Source organism: Myxocyprinus asiaticus, chromosome 19, assembly GCF_019703515.2.
Source record: "Myxocyprinus asiaticus isolate MX2 ecotype Aquarium Trade chromosome 19, UBuf_Myxa_2, whole genome shotgun sequence".
NCBI lineage: Eukaryota > Metazoa > Chordata > Actinopteri > Cypriniformes > Catostomidae > Myxocyprinus > Myxocyprinus asiaticus.
Window position 1 is genome coordinate 25,707,276 of NC_059362.1, and position 22,737 is coordinate 25,730,012.

A 22,737-nucleotide genomic window follows, 5' to 3' on the forward strand; every position below is an offset into this window, starting at 1 on the left:
TAATATAAGTTGTTCTAGTTATGCTCAGCTTTAAAATATGTCATCAGCTAGAAATAGCTTTTTGTGAGTGCAATCTCTATGAAATGATTTTTAAAAATACTTATGCAGTTATTACAAATTACTGGAAAATTCATTTAAACTCATTGGTGAAAAGGTTTGGGGAGATTGGCATGGTTTACAATATTTGCATAATCAAACTTCTTTCATTTAATATCTCAGTGACCTGGTCCACACCACTGAGAGTCTCAGGAATGCCAAGCTAGCTGCAGGAAAGACAGAAAAGGAGAGTCGGAATGTGGATGCTGTTCTGGAGCCATATAAAGCTGAAAATGGCCGTCTTGTCAGAGAGAATAACGAGCTACACCTTGGGCTACTAAAACTGAGAGAGGAGAAGGATCAGATCAGCAGAGGTAGTATTTGGGTATAATGCATCAAATCATATAGTCTACAAATAGATTTTAACTTTCTAAAGGAAATGTTTACAATAACCACCTTGCTTCTATTAACAGAGTTGAAGGCGTACATCAGGAAACTAGACCATGAAACCTCAGATCTGAAATTCCTCAATAATCAGTATGTGCACAAAGTTCGGTCCCTTGAGAAAGACAGCAATGCCAAGACTGCGCGTATCCTACAGCTCCAGGAGAAGAACATGCAAGCTGTTGTTCAGACACCAGGTTGGTAGACTTGTTTTATCTAATATTGCAGCTATGATATTGACCTTCGTACAGACTGTTTATGTTGCTATTAGGACATTTTATGGTCAATAACTAACCCAATAATGTGATTAGGTGGAAAGAAGCGATCAATTCCATTCAGACGCCAGCGGATGCAGATAGATGAACTCCTCCCACCCTCCTGTGGCCCCACCCCTCCATCTGTGGCACAGCCAGATGATCCCTACATCGCTGACCTGCTTCAGGTGGCTGATGACAGGTGTGAAGGAGCAAACATAACATATAACAAATACCTTAAATTAGCGGTTCTCAACTAGTGTGTTGTTCCCCAAAAAATGGGTCCCAGGTTGTTTTGATAGGGTCATGAACAGCTTGGAAAAACAATTCTAAATGCAAATAACATAATGCAACTTACCATATAAACATATATTGTGTTAATATAGCAAAATAAATAGTCTTATCAACCATGACCAATACTACAGAAGGTAAAAGAAAATACAGTCCAGACTACATTAAATCTAGGTTTACTTGCAACATGGATTAAGATGTAAAAATAATGTGTCTTGTGCGGTGAATAATTAGCTGCTGAGAGCATAAAAACATTGAAATTCAACTTTGTACAATGAACAGTTTTTGGTACTGCGTTGGGTTGCCATTGGATGTCCTATGTACAATCTGGGTCCTAAAGCAAAACAAGTTGAGAACCACTTCCGTAGATTAACGTAATAGTTAAAGGCTTATAATAGTTGTTAGTTATATAAAAAAAAAAAAAAAATCTTATGATTAATAAAAATGCTATTAATCTTTGTGTTAGGATCCAGGAGCTTCAAAAGGAGGTGGCACAACTGAAGCTTGACCTGGAGAGAGCACAAGCAGGAATCAAACATCTCAACACTCAGGTGAAAGCACACACTTAAATTTATCTTATTTATAGTCTAAATCAGGGTTCCCACACTCCTTGAAAGTACTTGAATTTCAGACAATAGATTCAAGGACTGGAAAATCTGAGAAAATAGACTTGGTCCTTGAAAGTGCTTGAATTAGGGCTGAAACAGGGACTGAAAAATTAATTGAAATAAAATCAAAAACATTTTTAATACAACATTTTAACACAAAGCACAAGCTGAATTGTCTGTTAAGAGATTTTTTATTATTTCTTTTCACCCCAATTTGGAATGCCCAATTCCCAATGCGCTCTAGGTCCTAGTGGTGGTGTAGTGACTCGCCTCAAACCGGCTGGCGGAGGACGAATCTCAGTTGCGTCTGAGACCGTCAATCCACGCATCTTATCACGTGGCTTGTTGAGCACATTACCGCGGAGACATAGCGCGTGTGGAGGCTTCACGCTATTGTCCGCAGCATCCAAGCACAACTCACCACGCGCCCCACCGAGAGCGAGAACCACATTATAGCGAACACGAAGAGGTTACCCCATGTGACTCTACCCTACCTAGCAACCGGGCCAATTTGACTGTTTAGGGGAGTCACTCAGCACACTCTGTATTCGAACTTGCGACTCCAGGGGTGGTAGTCAGCATCTTTACTCGCTGAGCTACCCAGGCCAAGAGATATTTATTAATCGTTGCAATAATCGCCCAAATAGTCAATTAATTATTCTATTAATTGTTAGATTAGGCGCAGCCTTAGTGGCCTAGAGCCCATATTTACGTGTATCAATGTTTCACACGCACTCTTACAAATTTGCCTTTTGCTTTGTGGACAGGTAGGAGAGCGAGATAAAGAGATTGAGCGTCTGAATAGAGCTCTGGATGGAGGTCGACCCAATGATGTCATCTCTCTAGAGGCACAGAACAACAGCAATGAAAAGCTTATTGCTCATCTGAACCTACAGGTATACTGGATATTCCACTTATCTATAATTACACTGGCAGCCAAACGTTTGGAATAATGTACAGATTTTGGAAATTGGTACTTTAATTCAACAAAATGGCATTCAACTGGTCACAAAGTATAGTCAGGACATTACTGATGTAAAAAACAGCACCATCACTATTTGAAAAAAGTCATTTTAGAGAGGCCCCCATTTCCAGCAGCCATCACTCCAACACCTTATCCTTGAGTAATCATGCTAAATTTCTAATTTGATACTAGAAAATCCCTTGCCATTATATCAAACAAGTTATTTAAGCTGTTTGGTTCGTTAAATAAAGCTTAACATTGTCTTTGTATTTGTTTTTGAGTTGCCACAGTATGCAATAGTCTTGCATGTCTTAAGGTCAATATTAGGTCAAAAATGGCAAAAAAGAAACTGCTTTCTCTAGAAACTCGTCAGTCAATCATTGTTTTGAGGAGTGAAGGCTATACCATGCTTGAAATTGCCAAACAACTGAAGATTTCATACAAAGGTGTACACTACAGTCTTCAAAGACAAAGAACAACTGGCTCTATCAAGGACAGAAAGAGATGTGGAAGGCCAGATGTACAGCTAAACAAGGGGATAAGTACATCAGAGTCTCTAGTTTGAGAAATAGATGCCTCACATGTCCTCAGCTGACAGCTTCACTGAATTCTACCCGCTCAACATCAGTTTCATGTACAACAGTAAAGAGAAGACTCAGGGTTGCAGGCCTTATGGGAAGAATTGCAAAGAAAAAGCCACTTTTGAAACAGAAAAACAAAAATAAAAGGATAGAGTGGGCAAAGAAACACAGACATTGGACAACAGATAATTGGAAAAGAGTGTTATGGATCTTAACCCCATTGAGCTTTTGTGGGATCAGCTAGACTGTAAGGTGCGTGTCAAGACAGCCACATCTATAGCAAGTGCTACAGGAAGCGTGGGGTGAAATGTCACCTGAGTATCTGGACAAACGGACAGCTAGAATGCCAAGGATCTGCAAAGCTGTCATTGCTGCACGTGGAGGATTTTTTGATGAGAACTCTTTGTAGTAGTTTAAGAAGTTCTGAGCATTTTTTTCAAATTGTAATAGCAATTTTTACGTTATTAATGTCCTGACTATACATTGTGATCAGTTGAATGCCACTTTGGTGAATATAAGTACCAATTTCTTTCCATAAGAGCAAAATCTGTACATTATTCCAAACTTTTGGCTGCCAGTGTAGATCTATTCCATCTTGTCTGGCAAATTGTTTGATGATATACATTGCCAACTAGGGATGCACCGATGTATCGCCTATGGATATTAATTGGTCTTTATTGACCAAATTTAAACCATCAGCAAATCGGTTTAAGCATGAAAACAGCGATATGAAAAAATGCTTTAATTATAACTAATTATCATTACGCTTTTTTAAAACTGTGAATTCAAATGCACAATCCAGAAATAATGATAGCCACAGACTGTTGAAGGGTTGGCATTCCTAAAAACATGTAATATAACATTTTATTAATTCTCGTTCTCACATCAATGAGAAAAAATTTGTTACAGATGTGACAGTTGTGAAAGCAGCAATTACCCATACATGATGAGGTAAAACCATCCAAAACGCTTTGAAACCAGCAAACTTTGACATTGGTATGGTATACAATAAGGCTGCACCATTGATTTGAGTTAAGATTGAAATCAAAATATGGTCTTGCGCAATTACTAAACCTTGAAAGCTTAAAAATAGACTGCGTTCAGCGATTCATTCAGCACTTCAGTCAGTATTGTGCAAGCGGCACCCTCTAGCAGTGTATATGGCATTATCCATTATATCACAATAGAACTTAAAAGGGTGTTTTGTTCCTTTGCTAACTAACTTGCTTTGCCCAACATTTGTTATGTACAGTAAAAACATGTGAAATGTGAGTTTTGTTGTTTGGTACAATGTTGTGAGTACAAAAGAATATTTTCACAGCAATCATCATGCTTTGATATTTAGTTTTAGATATTAGATTTTTTTTTTATCTTTTATTGTGGCTCTCTTTAAAATTTTGGCCTGTCATGTGTTCAACAGATGCTATCCATATTCAATGAAAATTATTTATTTTTAGAACAATAAAAAGCTTTGGTACCTCTTTGTAAATTTTTAAAACATAATTTCTGAGCAAAACATTGATCTGATGACAAAATAATGTAAGTGGCAAAATATCGGTATCGGCCAATTGTTTTTTTTTTTTTTTTTTTTGGTATCAGCCAAAAATTTTCATAACAGAGCATCTCTACTGGGAAGCACTTGCCAAGCACATAGCCTCAGTATCAGGAGTTCACACTGATGTCTATCACCTCTTTCTGTTTACTCTCCTATGTTTGCATCTACAGGTAGACACTAACTGTAAACCTCTTGTAATAGTCAGTGCATTCCCTCTTTCAGATAGAGTATCTGCAGGAGACAAATAGATCCCTGGAACAGAAAATTGAAGGACTGCAGCAGAGAAAGAAGACCGTGTCCAGTGAGGTGGCTGACCTGAGCGCTCGAAATCAAGAGCTATGTCAGGAACTCACTCAGATAGACCAACTCGCACAGCAGCTGGAAAAAGATAAAGAGATGGTTCTTGAGACTGCTGACACAGAGCTGCAAGAGGCCAAGGTGACCGCAAAAGGGCTCTATACTTGCTCAAATGTGTAAATTCTGCACCACTATAGTCACCAAACTGAATTGAGAAATTAATTTAAAATAGTTTTTTTCAATATTTTGTTTATATAGTAATTAGTTGTAACTTTTACACTCGCTCTGTCGCTCACAGAAGGAGATTCAGCGTCAGCAGCAGGAGATAGAGAACCTGGAGGAGGTCATCTCTAAATTACGGCGGGTATGTTTATGGTCCAAGAGTGCACTGCTGTCCACACAGGAGCTTGTGAAATTTGGTGTTAAATTAACCATTTGGTTCAGAACAGCACATTTATCCTGTCTGACCTAACATGACATGGATTGCTTAACCCCTTAAACTCTATGGGGGGCGCTATATCATGAGAAAAGTTTACGCTTAAAATGTTAAAGTCTCCATTAAAACGTTAAAATCTTTTGAAAGCTTAGAATCTGAAATTTTCAGAGATAAAAATCACTTCTGTATTTGGTACTTAAAATAAAAAGATTATGCCTCAAAACATTCGCATTTTCGTTGAAAATATGTGCCCCCAGTGGTAATGGGGTATAAATATTTATATACAAATAAAAGTCCTTCACATAGCACATAAATGGACAAGTCATATATCAAATGAAAGCTCTCGGGAATGTGACTGTATAGTTTTGAATTTTGTTTTGTTCTTTTGAAAGATTTTCAAAAGAATCTCAAAGTGAAATATGATTTCTGTAAGTCATCAAATACAGATATTAATTTTTTGCTCCAGTAACTGCTGCTGAATGCCCCAAATAGCTAAAAACTTTATATCTGCTTTTACCTATTGTTTACTTTTCTGTGAGCTTTCTTGGCTGAATAATCCATTGTTATATCTTAGATGTCCAGAACAAAATATGCCACCCAGAAGAAAAAGCTTGCAACACAAATCATTAGAAAATGTTTTTGACTATTGATTATAAAATGTTAATTATATAAATGTTTTATATCATCGCAAAGGGGAGGATCTCAGCTTTCTAATGACACCTAGATTGAGTGTCAAGTTCACTCAGAGGCTAAAATATTCAATAAAACAACAAGGGTGGTGCTTGAACTAAGAATTAGACTTAATGTCTATGGACGTTTAGTGAGGGCTAAAATGTGTTAGAGTGCCACCTACATTTCAGATCTGTATATTGTGATGGAATGTGATAGAGAGAAAAAAAAAATCTTTTTTCTAGTGCTTTCTGCCACCTAGTGAGAAGTAAGGTAGAGTGAACAAAACCAGAATTACATGTTTACAAAGTTAGGACAATGAAAAAAAGTTTTTGATTTTGCTTTTTAAATAAAAAAATAAAATAAAAAAATCTGTTTATCATAAGAATATTAACACATTTATGAATAATTGGAGTCTTTTTTTATTTTTTATTTAGTGGTTTTCTGAAAAATTAGACCAATTTTTTTCAATTAGTCCACAGTATGTGTGAATGGTGAGCTTTTAAATTTGAGTGTGAAAAATTGCGGGCGGCAGCCCAAAAATGCACCAGAGTTTAAGGGGTTTTAATAAAGCTCCTGGATTTGAGGCTAATATACATTAGATTACTATCTTTGTATAAATAGATTAAAAGTCCTATTACAAGATTTCTGGGTCTAAGGAAATACTTTGTTGATGCTGTTGAAAAAAGTTTATGACTGTTTAGCCTTTCAAATGTTTTACACATTATTACTAATTACTGACGCTAACAGTGCTTTGATAGTGGTAATGCTTTGTTACCGTACATTAGGCTCTATTCTAGAGCTTTATGCAACTTAATTGGCTGTTTAGATTGTCAGTAAATTGTGTAAAATCTGTGATGATTTGTTACAGGATATGGCAGAGGGAGACCATGAGAAAGACCGTCTGAGGGATCAGCTGCTTGAGCTTCAAGAACAGAATGAGAAAATGGAGGGCCTCATGAACTTTTTGGAGGAAGAGAAGAAGAGGCTTCAGGACAAAGTAGAAAGAATGACACAGGCTGGTAAGATGTAACACTATCTTTGTTTTATGTGCCTGCGAATGAACAGAGTAGTCAATAAGTAAGTAAGCCAATGCGTATTCAGTGTTAATCATAAAGATTAATATACAAAACTGGAGATCAATTCTACATTTAATCAAATCATCTACAGTCACATGAGATAAAGGCTCAAGTCATATCAGTGGCCTTAAAAAAAGGTTTTTTTTACATAGCGGGACACTATATGGGCATTGCCATGTTGATATCAGAACCATATGTATAATACTCTATTTATTTCTGCACCCCCTGGTTTTCAGACACATTCACACTTTCAGAATAAATGAATCATGGCTGATTGGCACCAGTAATGGAGCGCTATTGCTTTTGTAAGATGCTGCATTAACAACAATAGGTGTCAGTGTTCATTCAAGACAACTACCATGTTGGTCAGTTCAGTGTAACAAAACAATACTTAGTCTACCTTTTATTTAAATCAATCATGAAATGTTAAAAATATATATTTTTTTGGTGTTATAGCATGCAGATTACATAATATGTTGAGTCTGGTCTGTCACTCAAGCTTTATTAATTGTTGGATTGTATTTGTTTCAGATAAGGAGGTGATTCTGGAATTGGAGCGAATGCGTGCAAGGCATGGGATGTGTGGGAAAGATCACTCTCCATCCCGTCTGGATGCCTTTGTGAAAAGTTTAGAGGAGGAAAGGGATTACTACAGACAGGAGGTGGAGCGATACCGTAGGGTAAGGGGCAGGGCAGACAAAAGCCCCACCCCTAGCCCAGGTAGAGGAAGGAGTCCTAGAGGTAGAGGCAGCTTGCATGGGAAGGTGAGATCTGACAGTTGCTTCTGTTAAAGGAATAGTTCACCCAAAAATGAAAATTCTGACATTATTCTTACCCTCATATGATAGCTTTTTGAGAGGAATAGACCAGAACTGTTCCGCCCAGATCAGCGAGCCAGTACAAGTTCTCTGTGTTGAATAGCAAGTTTTTGTGTTTCCAGAGAGATTATGGAGATACAGAACTCTCACGCATAGTAAAGGAAAGGGATGAGCTACAGTCAGTGCTGCTGGGCTTTGAGAAACACATGGAGGACATCCAGACAAGAGTTAAACTACTGACTGCAGAGAGAGACCAGCTCAGCACTCAGTACCAGCAGGTGAGACTCTATCCAATGGATGGATGACTTTGAGGCAGATACTTGGTGATAAACAAATCTTTTCATAGCTGTTTTCTATTGACACATATTTTTGTGTGTAGGCTCAGGAAGAGCTGAGACATGTCCATAGAGAGCTTGAGTCCTCTGAACTTCAGCACAGGATCAGAGAGGACAGTCACCAGACTCAAGCTGAACTCCAGAGAATCATTGCAGAGAGAGACATGCTCAGAGAAAGACTCAAGGTGTGTGCATTTCCATTAGATTGCACCTTTAAAAACAATCTGTAATTTTTCCTTATTAATAATGTTTAACAGTTTAAACTTAAGTTTAACTTGTTGGGGGAAACAGCTGGTTCCCCAATATGAAAATTGAGGAATAAAAACTCAGAGTCAGGTTTGCAATCAATTGAGAGAGAGTTTACTGATTGTTCTCTGCAGTTCCAATAAGCATCACAAGTCAATGGGATCCAGTAGTTCAGAAAGACAGAAGGAGAAGCAAAAAGAGAGAGAGGAAAAAAAAGTACCCATTAAAAAACCTTTACAAGCAATAATAGTCATATACAAATTGAATTAGAGGTGTCAGTACAACAATTTCTAAGATTCTGATAGGTCAGTTACTTTTTAGCACTTTACAAATATGGTCTGTTTCCACCTTCGTGCAAACAATAATTAGTTAGCCATAACATTTATCAAATTCCCATCATTGGTTTTACAGAACTTATGTGCAGATGTCATGGGTTAGCTATCAGTTATGACTACTCTTTCTCTACATCAAGAAGGTACCAAGGAGAGCCATTAAAATCCTTTGAGGTTTTTGACTATGGCAAAGTCACATGCACCATAACCAATCTAAACACTGAATGAGTTAGACATTGCAACGAGTAGGTGTTATCTACTTCCCAGGACTAGAGACCTTCTCCCTCACATTGGTGGAATTCAGAGCCTCACCATCTGTGGAAAAGTAGGACAGAGCACAGAGAAAGACAAAGAGCACACACACACACAAGGCCTAATAAGGCACATAGTCATCTAATATGACAATAAAGTCAAAGAAATTCAATGTTTCAGTTCAATGATTACATGAGGTAGATATGTTGTATGCAATGGTTACTTTTACGAACCATATAAAAAATGGATAATAATAAGATCATAACTAAAATCTCTCTCTTATTCAGGTAATAATGATTGAATTAAAATAAAATCAAATGGTTATAAAATAGTTGATTAATTATGTAATAATTATAACAGATATATATTGTGAATAAATGCAGTACAATATAAATGCATATTCTCCGGGAGCCGGGCTAAATGAATAATCACTGTTATTGCATTTCTGGCATGGGCCAGACCCTCAGTCACCCCTCAGATGATATGCATGTTATTTGCACCTTATTGTAAAAGGAAAATAGAACATTGATTAATATAATAAGAATAAATGAGGATGATAAAAGATGAGATATAACTTGTAAGAGTAAATGGGAATTGAATATTCACCCCTTCAAACTCAAACCCTTCAACCTAAAAACATGAATTGTAATTTTGCAATATATCTAGGAAATCATGACCACGCATTAAAATGAAGACTCCAGTCATATCAGTAACAATAAAAGCTGTTTTATTCTACATGGAGAGGGTCTGCACATGGAGGATGCCATGTTAGAATCTCTTGACCAGCTGAAAACTACTTGCTGAATACTACTCTATATTTGTAAAGTGCTAAAAAGTAAGTGACCTATCAGAATCTTAGAAAGTGTTGTACTGTGACACCTCTAATTCAATTTGCATATGACTATAATTGCTTGTGAATGTTTGTGATGTTTGTGTACTTTTTTTTTCACTCTCTTTTTGCTTCTCCTTCTGTCTTTCTGAACTACTGGATCCCACTGACTTGCTTATTGGAACTGCAGAGAACAATCATTAAACACTCTCTCAATTGATTGCAAACCTGACTGAGTTTTTATTCCTCAATTTTCATACTGGGGACCCAGATGTTTCCCCCAACAAGTTAAACTGTCTTGTTATTTGACACTTTCACTCATTGATTAAACTAATCATGGCTGACTGTGAATATTAAATTGCTGCAATAGCATCTGAAACTGAAAACGATTGATTTTTTTTTTTTTTTTTTTTTTTTCCAGTTAACACTTTTTATTGATTCACACACTTGACACAGAAAAGCAAAACATATATTCACAGAATCAACATTTAACCCCCATTATTCCCTTTCCCCCTCCCAATCCCCAACCCCACCCTGACCCTCAACAAATATCCCTGTGGTCACATTTGAGTATACACACACAAAAAAATAAACATATATAAAATAATCACACACATTTAAAACTAAATTTCTCCCTCCACTGCCCCTCCCCGAGAGCCCTCCAAAAAGGCCAAGTAGCTGCCCCGTTTTTTATTAAATAAATCTAAGTTGCCTAGCCTTCTACATAACATTTCCTCGAATGCCACTACCATTCCCATATCTGTGTACCACTCTTGAAATGAGGGCACTCCAGCCGACTTCCATCCCCTAAGAATAATCTGTCTGCCGATCATAACACTGGATAGGACCCAATTTTTTATGCATTTATCCCCTATATTAATGACCGCCCCATCACCTGAAATACAGAGTCTGGGTCAAAATGAAATTTGAGTGCCCAATACATCACACATAAAACTCTGAACCCTCAACCAAAATTCTTGGATCTTAACACACCACCAAAAAACATGGGTTGTGTCCCAGTCTTCTGATTGGCATCGCCAGCAGGTGGGTGTGTTTAAGACCAAGCCTATACAATCTAGAGGGGGTCCAATAGAATCTATGTAAAATCTTAAATTGCATAAGGTGCACCCTTGCATCTCTAGATGTAGACTTGATGTTTTTTAGAACTTCGCCTCCATGTCAGTGATCGATCGACGCACCACAGCAAGATCCTCCAAGTCAGCAACAACCTTCGTCAGCATTGCCGACATGTTCAGCACTTCCTACACCTCTCTGACCAAATCGACTCCCAGGCTTGCAGCCTGCTCAGGGGTGTCAGCTTGAGCACTTAAGTGACTTTTAATGTCTCCGGAGCCCGAAGATTTTGAATTCATTGACATACTGTCCCCTTAGAACAGCCATGGAACAGAGTGAATTGAATCTCACCGGTTTGTCATAAAATGCATCAAAACAAGCAAAGTGCGCAGAGCTCACCGTTCATATGTCCAATACGCGCATGGTGCCATGCGACTCCGCCGAAAACGACTGATTTTAAATTATGCTGCATCCAAGCTGCTAGGTGTCCGTGTAAGTCCAAGATGACACAAAGACTAAAGTTACTGAGTGCACCTTTAAGCGGACCATAAATATATGTTAAGTAGGTGCAAGCAGGTTTCTGCATTTTGAGTATGAAATTTCGCAAAACACTTCTAAACTGTAGTCTACTTGAAGGCCGACGGGTATGGATGTGTTAAAGGGAGTTTTGCCAAGAAAAGTTGTGCCAATGTTCTCTCTCTCTCTCTCTCTCTTTCTCTCTCTCTCAGGTTGCTCAGACCACAGCTCTAACAGACAGAGAACAGGAGGAGTTTAGAATTCTTGACCTGGAGAACACAATTCAGATGGTACAACTCCCTGATAATTTTTATTAAAAAATATTCCATGTTTAATACAATTTAAGCTCATTTGACAGCATCTGTTGCATAATATTGATTACCACAACAATTACTTTGGACTTGCCCTTCCTTTCTTTAAAAAAATAAAAATCTTGATTACAGTGAAGAGAAAAAATGTATGTGAATTTAAGTGAATTTATACAATTATAAGCTTCACATTTCTCCCTTAACACCCTCCAAAAATTGGCCCCAATCTCTTCCATTGAAAGTGCCGCACTGTAACCTTGATTTTTGCTTTTTTATTAAAGAAATGGAGGTTGAAATATTTTTTGTGGTAATCAACATTATGCCACAAATGCTGTCGATTGAGCTTTACTTCTATTGAACCCGGAATATTCCTTTAAGATTAATGGATATTTCACTGTTTATAGTTTCACAACTAATGTTGTTACAATTATGATTATTAATAGTTGCAGTTATCTAGGCTGTTAGTTATTGTCATTCTTGTCTGGATAATTACTGTGGACTAAAAAAAAATATATAGCACAAAGCTTAAGCCAGACTTAAAAATGTATGAATGTCTTTGCATTAGATAGCAAAATATCCAACCAAGTGGCAATATTTTTAAAAGTGATATAGCACAAACACACTTTTCATGCACACTATTTCACAAAAAGAAGTTTGTTAGGTTTCAAATAAAAAAACATATGTATACAGTGTATGTATACAGAAAGTATTCAGACACCTTCATTTTTTCACATTTTGTTATGTTGCAGCCTTATGCTAAAATGCTTTAAATTATTAATTTTTTTCATATCAATCTACTCTTTCTACATAATGACAAAGCAAAAATCAGATATTTGATAACTTAATAAGCAAATTTATATAAAAAAAGAAAAAAAAGAAAACTGAAATATCAAGTTGACATTAGTATTCAGACCCTTAAATCAGTACTTAGTTGAAGCACCTTTGGCAGCGTTTACAGCCTCAAGTCGTTTTGGGTATGATGCGACAAGTTTTGCACACCTGGATTTGTGGATTTTCTGCCGTTCTTCTCTGCAGTTCCTCTCAAGCTCTGTCAGGTTGGATGGGGACCGTCAGAGGACAGACATTTTCAGGTCTCTAGTCCGGGCTCTGGCTGGGCCACTCAAGGACATTTACAGATTTGTCCCTAAGCCACTCTTGCATTGTCTTGGCTGTTTGCTTAGGGTCATTTTCCTGTTGGAAGGTGAACCTTTGGCCCAGTCTGAGGTCCTGAGTGCTGTGGACCAGGTTTTCATTAAGGATAACTCTGTATTTAGCTGCGTTCAGCTTTTTTCATCCCTGACCAGTCCCTGCCGCTAAAAAACAACCCCACACCATGATGCTACCACCACCATGCTTCACCGTTGGGATGATATTGCGCAGGTGATGAGCGGTGCCTGGTTTCCTCTAGACGTGACACTTTGAATTGAGGCCAAACAGTTAAATCTTCGTTTCATCAGACCAGAGAATCTTGTTTCTCACAGTCTGAGAATCCTTTAGGTGCTTTTTTGCAAATTCCAAGTGGGCTTTCATGTGTCATGCACTGAGGAGAGGCTTGGCCACTCTGCCATAAAGCCCAGATCGGTGGAGTGTTGCAGTGATGGTTGTCCTTCTGCAAGTTTCTTTCATCTCCACACATGATCTTTCCCCGGGTTGCTCAGTTTGGCCAGGCGGCCACCTCTAGGATGTGTCTTGGTTGTTCCAAACATTTTCCATTTTAGAATTATGGAGGCCACTGTGCTCTTGGGAACCTTCAATGCAGTCGTAATTTTTTTTTTGCCTTCCCCAGCTCTGTGCCTCGACGCAGTCCTGTCTCTGAGCTCTGCGGGCAGTTCCTTTGACCTCATGGCTTGGTTTTTGCTCTGATATGCATTTTGAGCTGTGAGACCATATATAGACAGGTGTGTGCCTTTCCAAATCATGTCCAATCAATTGAATTTGCCACAGGTGGATTCCAATCAAAGTGTAGAAACATCTCAAAGATGATCCTAAATTGAGCTAAATTTCAAGTGTCACAGAAAAGGGTCTGAATACTTATGTGATATTTCAGTTTTTTTTCTTTTTATTAAATTAGCAAAGTTATCAAAAATCTGCTTCTTGCTTTGTCATTATGGGATATGGAGTGAAGATTGATGTGAAAAAAAATAATTTAAAGCATTTTAGCATAAGGCTGCAACACAAAAAAATATTTTCTGAATGCACTGTATATTTTTTAGTATTAACTGTCACTGTATGTGTGGTAGTTAGTTTTGGTTGAGGTAATTATTTCTAGCTATCTAAGTGAACATAAATTGTGTAGCCCTGTAAATGTATTATGATGAGTGTTTTGTGTGTGTGTGTGTGTGTGTGTGTGTGTGTGTGTAGCTGGAGAGAGAGAAGGCTGATCTGCGCACTCAGGTGGCTGTGCTGAAAGAGAATCGTGTTGCTGTTGAGAAAGAGCTGAAGGCTCAGTCAGCAGTGCTGGTGCAGAATGTAGAGGAGACCACACAGCAAAGAGCCGAGTGCAGCGCACTAAGGTATAGTCAATCAATCATCAATCAATTTATTTTTATATAGCACATTTAAAAACAACTTTGTTGACCAAAGTGCTTCACAATCAAGAATCTAGAAACAGTTAAGAGATTAAGAATGATGGAAACATCACCACACATAACATAAAAATAAACAATATAAATTCAACAGGAAAGACTATATATGAAAAAGGACAGTGTATGTGCATATAACTCCAGCTTAAGATTACCTAGATTCAAAAGCAAGAGATAAGAGATAAGTTTTCAATTGAGACTTGAAGACCTCAACAGATGGGGCCAAACGAGCATGAAGGGGAAGATAATTCCGTAGTTTAGGGGCAACTACCGAAAAAGCTCGATCCCCTTAGATTTTTGCTTGGACCAAGTGACAACCAACAGCATTTGGTTTGAAGATCTCAGTAGCCTAGAAGATTTGTGGTGGCTTAGGAGATCACTAATGTACTGAGGAGACAAATTGTGTAGTGCTTTAAAAACTAATAATAAAATCTTAAAACCAATTCTGTAGCGCACCGGAAGCCAGTGAAGTAATATGCTCCCTTTTTTTGGTGCCAGTCAGTAGCCTGGCTGCAGCATTCTGCACGAATTACAGACGGGACAGTTGCCGCTGACAGACCCCTGAGTTACAATAGTCTAGTCTCGAGGTAATAAAAGCATGAACAGCTGTCTCTAAATCTTTGAAACTAAGCAAGGGTTTTAGCCTAGAAGTCATTCTGAGCTGGTAAAAGCTGTTTTTAAAAACAGAATTTCTGATTCTCAAAGCTAAGTGCTGAATCAGTTATGACACCGAGATTTCTCACCTTATCTTTCACAGTTATCGCCAAGAGAGCAAGAATACTGGCTCATACTATTGTGTGTGTATACATCATTAGTATAGGCGGACATTTGTGCCTGTTGTTTTATTTGCATTTATTCAGAGACTGGGTGTCTCATTACGAATACTGTTGCTAAGTAGGACGCATCCTCTGAAGGCAGCGGTATACCGAGTGTCCTCAACTTAGAATTAGCTTTGTTTAAACGAGATGGCCTTCGTAGGACAAACGGAAACTGCACGCATCACTCTCAACCAGCACGAGCGCTCTGAGTGAGAAGGGAATCTCTGAGGTAAACCTTAGGAGAGTTATAATGATGTAGAGAGAAAGGAAAATGGGTTTTGCAGCTGTACATTTATATTTACTTTACTTCACATTATATGTTATTATAATTTGACATCTTATATACTGTACACTCATCATTACACAGAACATTACTTGTTTTTATACATCATATTTTCAGGTAAATCCGGGTAATTTTTTCAGAGAAATCATGTACGTTTCAGTTGGCACAAAGAATTGTAGGTTGAGGATACACCTTTCGCATCCTCCAAATTCCTGTGAAAGAAGGTCACATTCAGAGGCTTCATTCGGAGTGTCCTACTTGCTTTTCTGAAACGAGCCTCAGTGACGTATGCAGCTGACAAATGCAAACTCCAGAGCACAGCCTTCGAAATGAGACATAGCTACTGTTGCATCAGGCTGTTCTTCTTAAATATGTGCCAGCAATTGTACCCAATTTAAAGCAGCTTGATATTTCGTGTGTGTGTGTTTAGGCTGCTACAGGAACAGATGGAGCAGTCTCTCTCAGATGTTCAGCACAGATTATCTGTGAAGACCAATGAACTGCAGGCAGCCCACCAACAGATTGACAAACTGGAGGAGAAAATTGGTGCGTCTTTCTCAGTGTTTTGCTGTGTTCTCTTCCTAATTTTATTTATTTATTTATAGTTGTAAAATTCAATATGTAAAAAGAAGATTGTGATCTTTGTGTGTGTGTGTGTGTGTGTGTGTGTGTGTGTGTGTGTGTGTGTGTGGGCGGGTTTGGGTGGTTTACGATGAAATGTTTTAGGTTATAAACTGGTAATTACAAGGGTATTATGCTATAAATGTGGTTTATGAGGACATTTCTAGTGTCCCCATAATTAAAATCGCTTAAAAAAACACAAAAGTAATGTTTTTTTGAAAATTTTATAATGCAGAAAGTTTTCTGTGAGGGTTATGTTTAGGGATAGGGTTAGGGGATAGAATCTATAGTCCGTACAGTATAAAAATCATTATGTCTGTGGAGAGTCCTCATAATGATAGCTGCACTAACGTGTGTGTGTGTGTGTGTGTGTGTGTGTGCATGTTTATACTACATTGTGGGGACCAAATGTCCCCACAAGGATAGTAAAACCTGAGATCACCTACCTTGTGGGGCCCAGCCAGCAGTCCCCATGAGGGAAATGGCTTATTAAACATACTAAACAATGTTTTTTTGAAAATGCAAAAAGGTTTCTGTGAGGGTTAGGGGATAGAAGTTATCGTTAGATCTGTATAAAATGCATGGAAGTCTATGGAGAGTCACCACAGTGATATAAAAACAAGTTTGTGTGTGTGTAGGTGATTTGAGTAGACATGGTTCATCTCAGAAGGATGAAGTAGCAGCTATGCAGAGTGCAATAGCATCTCTAGACCGAGAGAAAGATGCCCTGCAGGATGCAGTCGACCAGAAGACTGAGAGTATGGTGCTGCTTCAGCAGGAGATCCACAGGAAGGTACTGTTAAGTCACACATGATGTACCACTGATTGTATTTAAACCGTTTTATGAATATAGCATTTTTGCTAAAATGTTTTTTCTTATCATATTTGTAGATAAGCATATAATATTATATGCTGAGTCTTTAAGACTGTAAGTGAAATTTTTAAGTTCTCGATAGTTCTATAAATTTTGTTTTGATTGCAGGAAAAGACTTTGGCAGAAGTCCGGCTTACTGTCACAGATTTGGAGAACTCTCTGGAGTAAGTGTCTGTGGTTTTGAATGGGTGTATATTGATATCATCATGATGAGATCATGTCATGTTTAATTGTGTGTAATAGACATTGAATGTTTTGTATGTAATAATTTCAGTCAGCTGAAGGTGGCATTGAGCAGTCGTGAGCGGGAAATAGCTAGTCTGCGCAGACAGCTAGACCAATCACAGGAGGAGCTCTCAAATATCAGTCGAGACAGAGAGGTCGCGCTGAGAGAGAATCGCAGATTACATGACGATCTGGCCACCATGACCAGAGAAAACCAGGTAGACACATTTACACCAATGATCCTCTCCCTTGTTATATGTGTTCTTTTTATTTTTCTCTTCTTTCCACCCTTTCTGACTCTCTTAGCATTTCACTTAGCATTTATTTATTAAATGTCCACAACATTTCATTGAGCATCATTAACTGTTAGGGTGGGAATTGTCACAGACCCCCTGATTTGATATTGCAATGATATTTATATTCCAAATCGATATGTATTGCGATTTTATTTGTTATTATTATTATTTTTTAAATTTTTGTTATTTGATATATTTAACTGTTTAAAACCTTTTTTTTTCCCAGAAAGAAATGTTTATTGAAGAAGCGTTGTGTCTGCCATGACGTTTGTTTCACTCTGTAACACTGAATTTGCATGTAAAAGAAAACCAAAAATTTTCATAATTGACTAGTTGCTGCATTGTCTGAGCTATTAGCCGACTAGTTGGTGTTAAGGAAACCTTGTTAGGTTGCATTGTGTCCATGTGACCTCAATCAGATGTGTTTCCTATATTATTCTCTTGCGACCCCGTGTTACACATGTGTGGACATTGTATTTTGGCTTCGTTATACGCAACGCATAATCTAATTTAAACCGACTGATCTTAGTTCAGGGGAATCTGTGCTGTCAGTAAAGGGTTAAACTTTCGACGTATGGAGTCATATGATAAAACAACATGGCGCCGATCACAGCAGAGTTTGTCTTTGGGAGAAATGCCAACAAAACTACATCTGGTGAGAAAGCTAATTATGTTTTTACATTGAAACCTTTTTGTGTCAAAGATTAGTCACTAGTTTCATCTAACTAAATGTAAACTAATGTGTACAATAGCACAAGGTTTTCATTAGAAATCCCACATTTACTGTGCATTTCCACATTGAGAAAAATGTTGCTTTCAGAGGCTTTATATGGAGTTAGGATGAAAATATGGTGCATTTCAAACTGTTCTGAGACCAGTGCAGACAGACAGCACACTGGAGGTTAATTCATTCACTAAATAGGGAGTAAGAGAGCATCCTATAGCTTTCCTGTGAAGCCAAGTGCATTCAATTCAAACTTCCCATCAAAAGTTCAGTTTCAGGTTGCAGATGATGTTTGGATCACTGAACATGGTTGGAAGGCATGGGACAATGGTAACCAGTACTTAGATTGAGAATTTATTATGTATCATTTTATTTTAACATGGTTGGCAGTGATTGGACGATGCTGGCCATTACTTGTATCAGGATTAATTAGGCTAATTTCTAATTGGTAAAATGCTTCAGCACTGGCTATCACTTGATTGTTTGACAGTGCAAAGAGAGAACATTGAGATTTTGTTTCCAAAGTAGAAAAAAATGTCAAATCAGGTCAAATAATTTTTAGTTGTGTAGTTTTTTTATTTGTGCTTTTCCAGTACACATTGTTCCAAAGCATTTTTATAGAGAATCAGCTATAATGTCTGTAACGTCTCAAAAACATGAATATCTAACTGTCCTGGAAACATAATAAACAGTTTGATAAATAAGAAAAAAGAAAGTTCTATAGTTTTGTATTATTTAAAATTTCACAACATAGTCACGCTGTCCACATATGTGGACATCAGTTTTTAGGAAAACTATTTGATTTTTTTCTTTGCATGTTTATATATATATATATATATATATATATATATATAAAACAGTTAGTTCCGGTCCTCGAATATGATTGGACGAGAGACGTTCCATGAGCACTGATGGTCTCACACCATCAGCACTCAGATGCTTCACTGTGTGTATCAATCCGCTTGTGTTCGTGCCGTTCTAAACTAAAGTGTAAGAGCAGTGTAGATGTGTTAAGAGCTACTGTATGTGTCTGTATGTTAGCCAGCATGTGGTGACAAAAGATAATTTTTGTGTGTAATATGAGCCATGTGACGTGAAGTGAATCCGCGTCAGCCAGTGTTTACATACAACAGCACTACATGATCGCTCGTATTACTACTACACAGAGGTGGGTAGAGTAGCCAAAAACTGTACTCAAGTACAAGTACAATTACTTCAAAAAAAATAATTACTCAAGTAGAAGTAAAAGTACTAACATAAATAATTACTTGAGTAAGAGTAAGAAAGTATCCAGTTATAAGAGTACTCAAGTAGTGAGTAACTCGTTACTTTCACAAATGACATAATAGATGTTTACTCCCATATATTTCATTACATAATACACATTGAACATGTACTACAGAATTATTATTATTATTATTAATGGAAATTCTGTTATCATTCACCATCATGTTGTTCCAAACCCGTATGACTTTCTTCCATGCAACACAATAAGGAGATATTAGACAGAATGTTTGCCTGAGTCACTATTTACTTTCAGTGAATGTTTTTATATATATATATATATATATATATATATATATATATATATATATATATAGAGTGAATGGTGACTGAGACTGTCAGTCCCTAACATTCTGTCTAACATATTTTGTGTTCAACATAATACAAAGCGTCACACTGGTTTGGAACAACATGAGGGTAGAGAAATGATGACAGAATATTAAATTATGGCTGAGCTATCACTTTAAAGAGATAGTTTACCCAAAAATGAACATTCTTTCATCATTTACTCACCCTCATGCCATCCCAGATGTGTATGACTTCCTTTCTTCAGCAGAACACAAATTAAGATTTTTAGAAGAATATTTTAGCTCTGTAGGCCCAAATTTTGATGCTCCAAAAAGCACATAAAGACAGCATAAAAGTAATCCATAAGACTCCAGTGGTTAAATCCATGTATTCAGAAGTGATATGATAGGTGTGGGTGAGAAACAGATCAATATTTGTCATTTTTTGATAGACAGCAGGGGGCGATATGCAGAGAAGAATGTGAATCACCAAAAACACAAGAAGAATGTGAAAGTGATCTGTTTCTCTGTTTTTCATCCATACCTATCACATCGCTTCTGAAGATACTGATTTAACCATTAGAGTCTTATGGATTACTTTTATGCTGACTTATGTTTGTGTGTTTATCTTTAAAATGTTGCCACCCATTCACTTGAATTTTATGGACTTACAGAGCTGAGAAATTCTTCTAAAAATCTTAATTTGAGTTCAGCAGATGAAAGAAAATTATACACATCTGGGATGGCAAGAGGGTGAGTAAATAATGAGAATTGTAATTTTTGGGTGAACTATCCCTTTAAGGGTTCTTGTCAGATCTGGATGAATTTGTCAATGAGAGGAGAGGTTTGGAAACATTTCTAGTAAATATTACGGTGAAAACATGAAAATGTCCCACAAGGACATTATATATAATGCTGAAATATAAACCAAAGCAAAATTATGCTTTATTAATGCCTTCTTTTGCTATTTCATAGCTTTTAAAGTCCTGTGTGGATTCTTATTTCAGTGTAGTTACAGTTTTCAGTGTCAAGAATTTAGATCATTAGTTCTATACAGCAGTATCGCCACTCTCTAAATGCAGAGTACGCAGCCTACGTAGGCACCAACTCCGGTCACGGAACATTCTATCCACTATACAGTGCACTATTTCGAGTGTCCGCTATTTTGTAGGAGTGTCTGAATTCTGAGTGAGCCACTCGTTCCCTACTTTTGTTCACTCATTCTTACCCACAATGCACTCTAATTTCAAGTGTACGTTTGATGTACACTCAACAATGGTTAATTGCCCACAATCCACCATGGGAAAGACGTACGAGCTGGGAGTTTACTGCTTTCTTCACTCCTGCAATGTTTTATTTCATGCTGAATGCAGTAAATTACTTTCTGAGAAATCATTACTTGATTAAAATAACATAATAACATATAGAGTGGCAAAACATACAGATACATTTTAAAATGTACTCTTTATTTGATCAAATGTGCTTACTCTTTATATTAACACACAGTATATATTAAAAATGACAACAGAATGAAGATTTATTGAATTAATATATTATTTAATAAGAACAAGTAAGGCCCAAGTATTTTAAAATTTCATATGTGACGTTGTTTCTACGACAGCCCCAGAGCTCCGACACTCGCGTCCGAATTCACTCATTTCCTTCACTTATCGCTGAGACATAGTGCACTAACTGCCATTCACTATATACACTATATTGCCAAAAGTATTCGCTCATCTGCCTTTAGACGCATATGAACTTAAGTGACATCCCATTCTTAATCCATAGGGTTTAATATGACGTCGGCCCACCCTTTGCAGCTATAACAGCTTCAACTCTTCTGGGAAGGCTTTCCACAAGGTTTAGGAGTGTGTTTATGGGAATTTTTGACCATTCTTCCAGAAGCGCATTTGTGAGGTCAGACACTGATGTTGAACGAGAAGGCCTGGCTCGCAGTCTTCGCTCTAATTCATCCCAAAGGTGCTCTATCGGGTTGAGGTCAGGAATCTGTGCAGGCCAGTCAAGTTCTTCCACACCAAACTCGCTCATCCATGTCTTTATGGACCTTGCTTTGTGCACTGGTGCGCAGTCATGTTGAAACAGGAAGGGGCCATCCCCAAACTGTTTCCACAAAGTTGGGAGCATGGAATTGTCCAAAATCTCTTGGTATGCTGAAGCATTCAGAGTTCCTTTCACTGGAACTAAGGGGCCAAGTCCAGCTCCTGAAAAACAACCCCACACCATAATCCCCCCTCCACCAAACTTCACAGTTGGCACAATGCAGTCAGACAAGTACCGTTCTCCTGGCAACCCAGACTCGTCCATCAGATTGCCAGATGGAGAAGCGTGATTAGTCACTCCAGAGAACGCGTCTCCACTGCTCTAGAGTCCAGTGGCGGCGTGCTTTACACCACTGCATCCGACGCTTTGCATTGCACTTGGTGATGTTTGGCTTGGATGCAGCTGCTCGGCCATGGAAACCCATTCCATGAAGCTCTCTACGCACTGTTCTTGAGCTAATCTGAAGGCCACATGAACTTTGGAGGTCTGTAGCGATTGACTCTGCAGAAAGTTGGCGACCTCTGCGCACTATGCGCCTCAGCATCCGCTGACCCCGCTCTGTCATTTTACGTGGCCTACCACTTCGTGGCTGAGTTGCTGTCATTCCCAATCGCTTCCACTTTGTTCTAATACCACTGACAGTTGACTGTGGAATATTTAGTAGCGAGGAAATTTCACGACTGGACTTGTTGCACAGGTGGCATCCTATCACAGTACCACGCTGGAATTCACTGAGCTCCTGAGAGCGGCCCATTCTT

General features: G+C 37.9%; 1 protein-coding gene across 1 annotated transcript in view; it reads left to right on the forward strand.

The window, feature by feature from the left end:
• LOC127456712 (centrosomal protein of 135 kDa) overlaps window positions 1-22,737 on the forward strand; it is a 40,324-nt gene that overhangs the window by 4,082 nt on the left and 13,505 nt on the right. Inside the window, exons 3-19 of the mRNA XM_051725224.1 lie at window positions 220-410; window positions 510-677; window positions 792-936; window positions 1,492-1,576; window positions 2,401-2,529; window positions 4,956-5,171; window positions 5,329-5,394; window positions 7,007-7,157; window positions 7,746-7,978; window positions 8,155-8,310; window positions 8,412-8,552; window positions 11,829-11,906; window positions 14,286-14,437; window positions 16,038-16,153; window positions 16,867-17,021; window positions 17,211-17,266; window positions 17,377-17,545. Of these exons, the coding sequence (XP_051581184.1) occupies window positions 220-410; window positions 510-677; window positions 792-936; window positions 1,492-1,576; window positions 2,401-2,529; window positions 4,956-5,171; window positions 5,329-5,394; window positions 7,007-7,157; window positions 7,746-7,978; window positions 8,155-8,310; window positions 8,412-8,552; window positions 11,829-11,906; window positions 14,286-14,437; window positions 16,038-16,153; window positions 16,867-17,021; window positions 17,211-17,266; window positions 17,377-17,545 (2,407 nt within the window). The remainder of the gene's footprint in view (window positions 1-219; window positions 411-509; window positions 678-791; window positions 937-1,491; window positions 1,577-2,400; window positions 2,530-4,955; window positions 5,172-5,328; window positions 5,395-7,006; window positions 7,158-7,745; window positions 7,979-8,154; window positions 8,311-8,411; window positions 8,553-11,828; window positions 11,907-14,285; window positions 14,438-16,037; window positions 16,154-16,866; window positions 17,022-17,210; window positions 17,267-17,376; window positions 17,546-22,737) is intronic.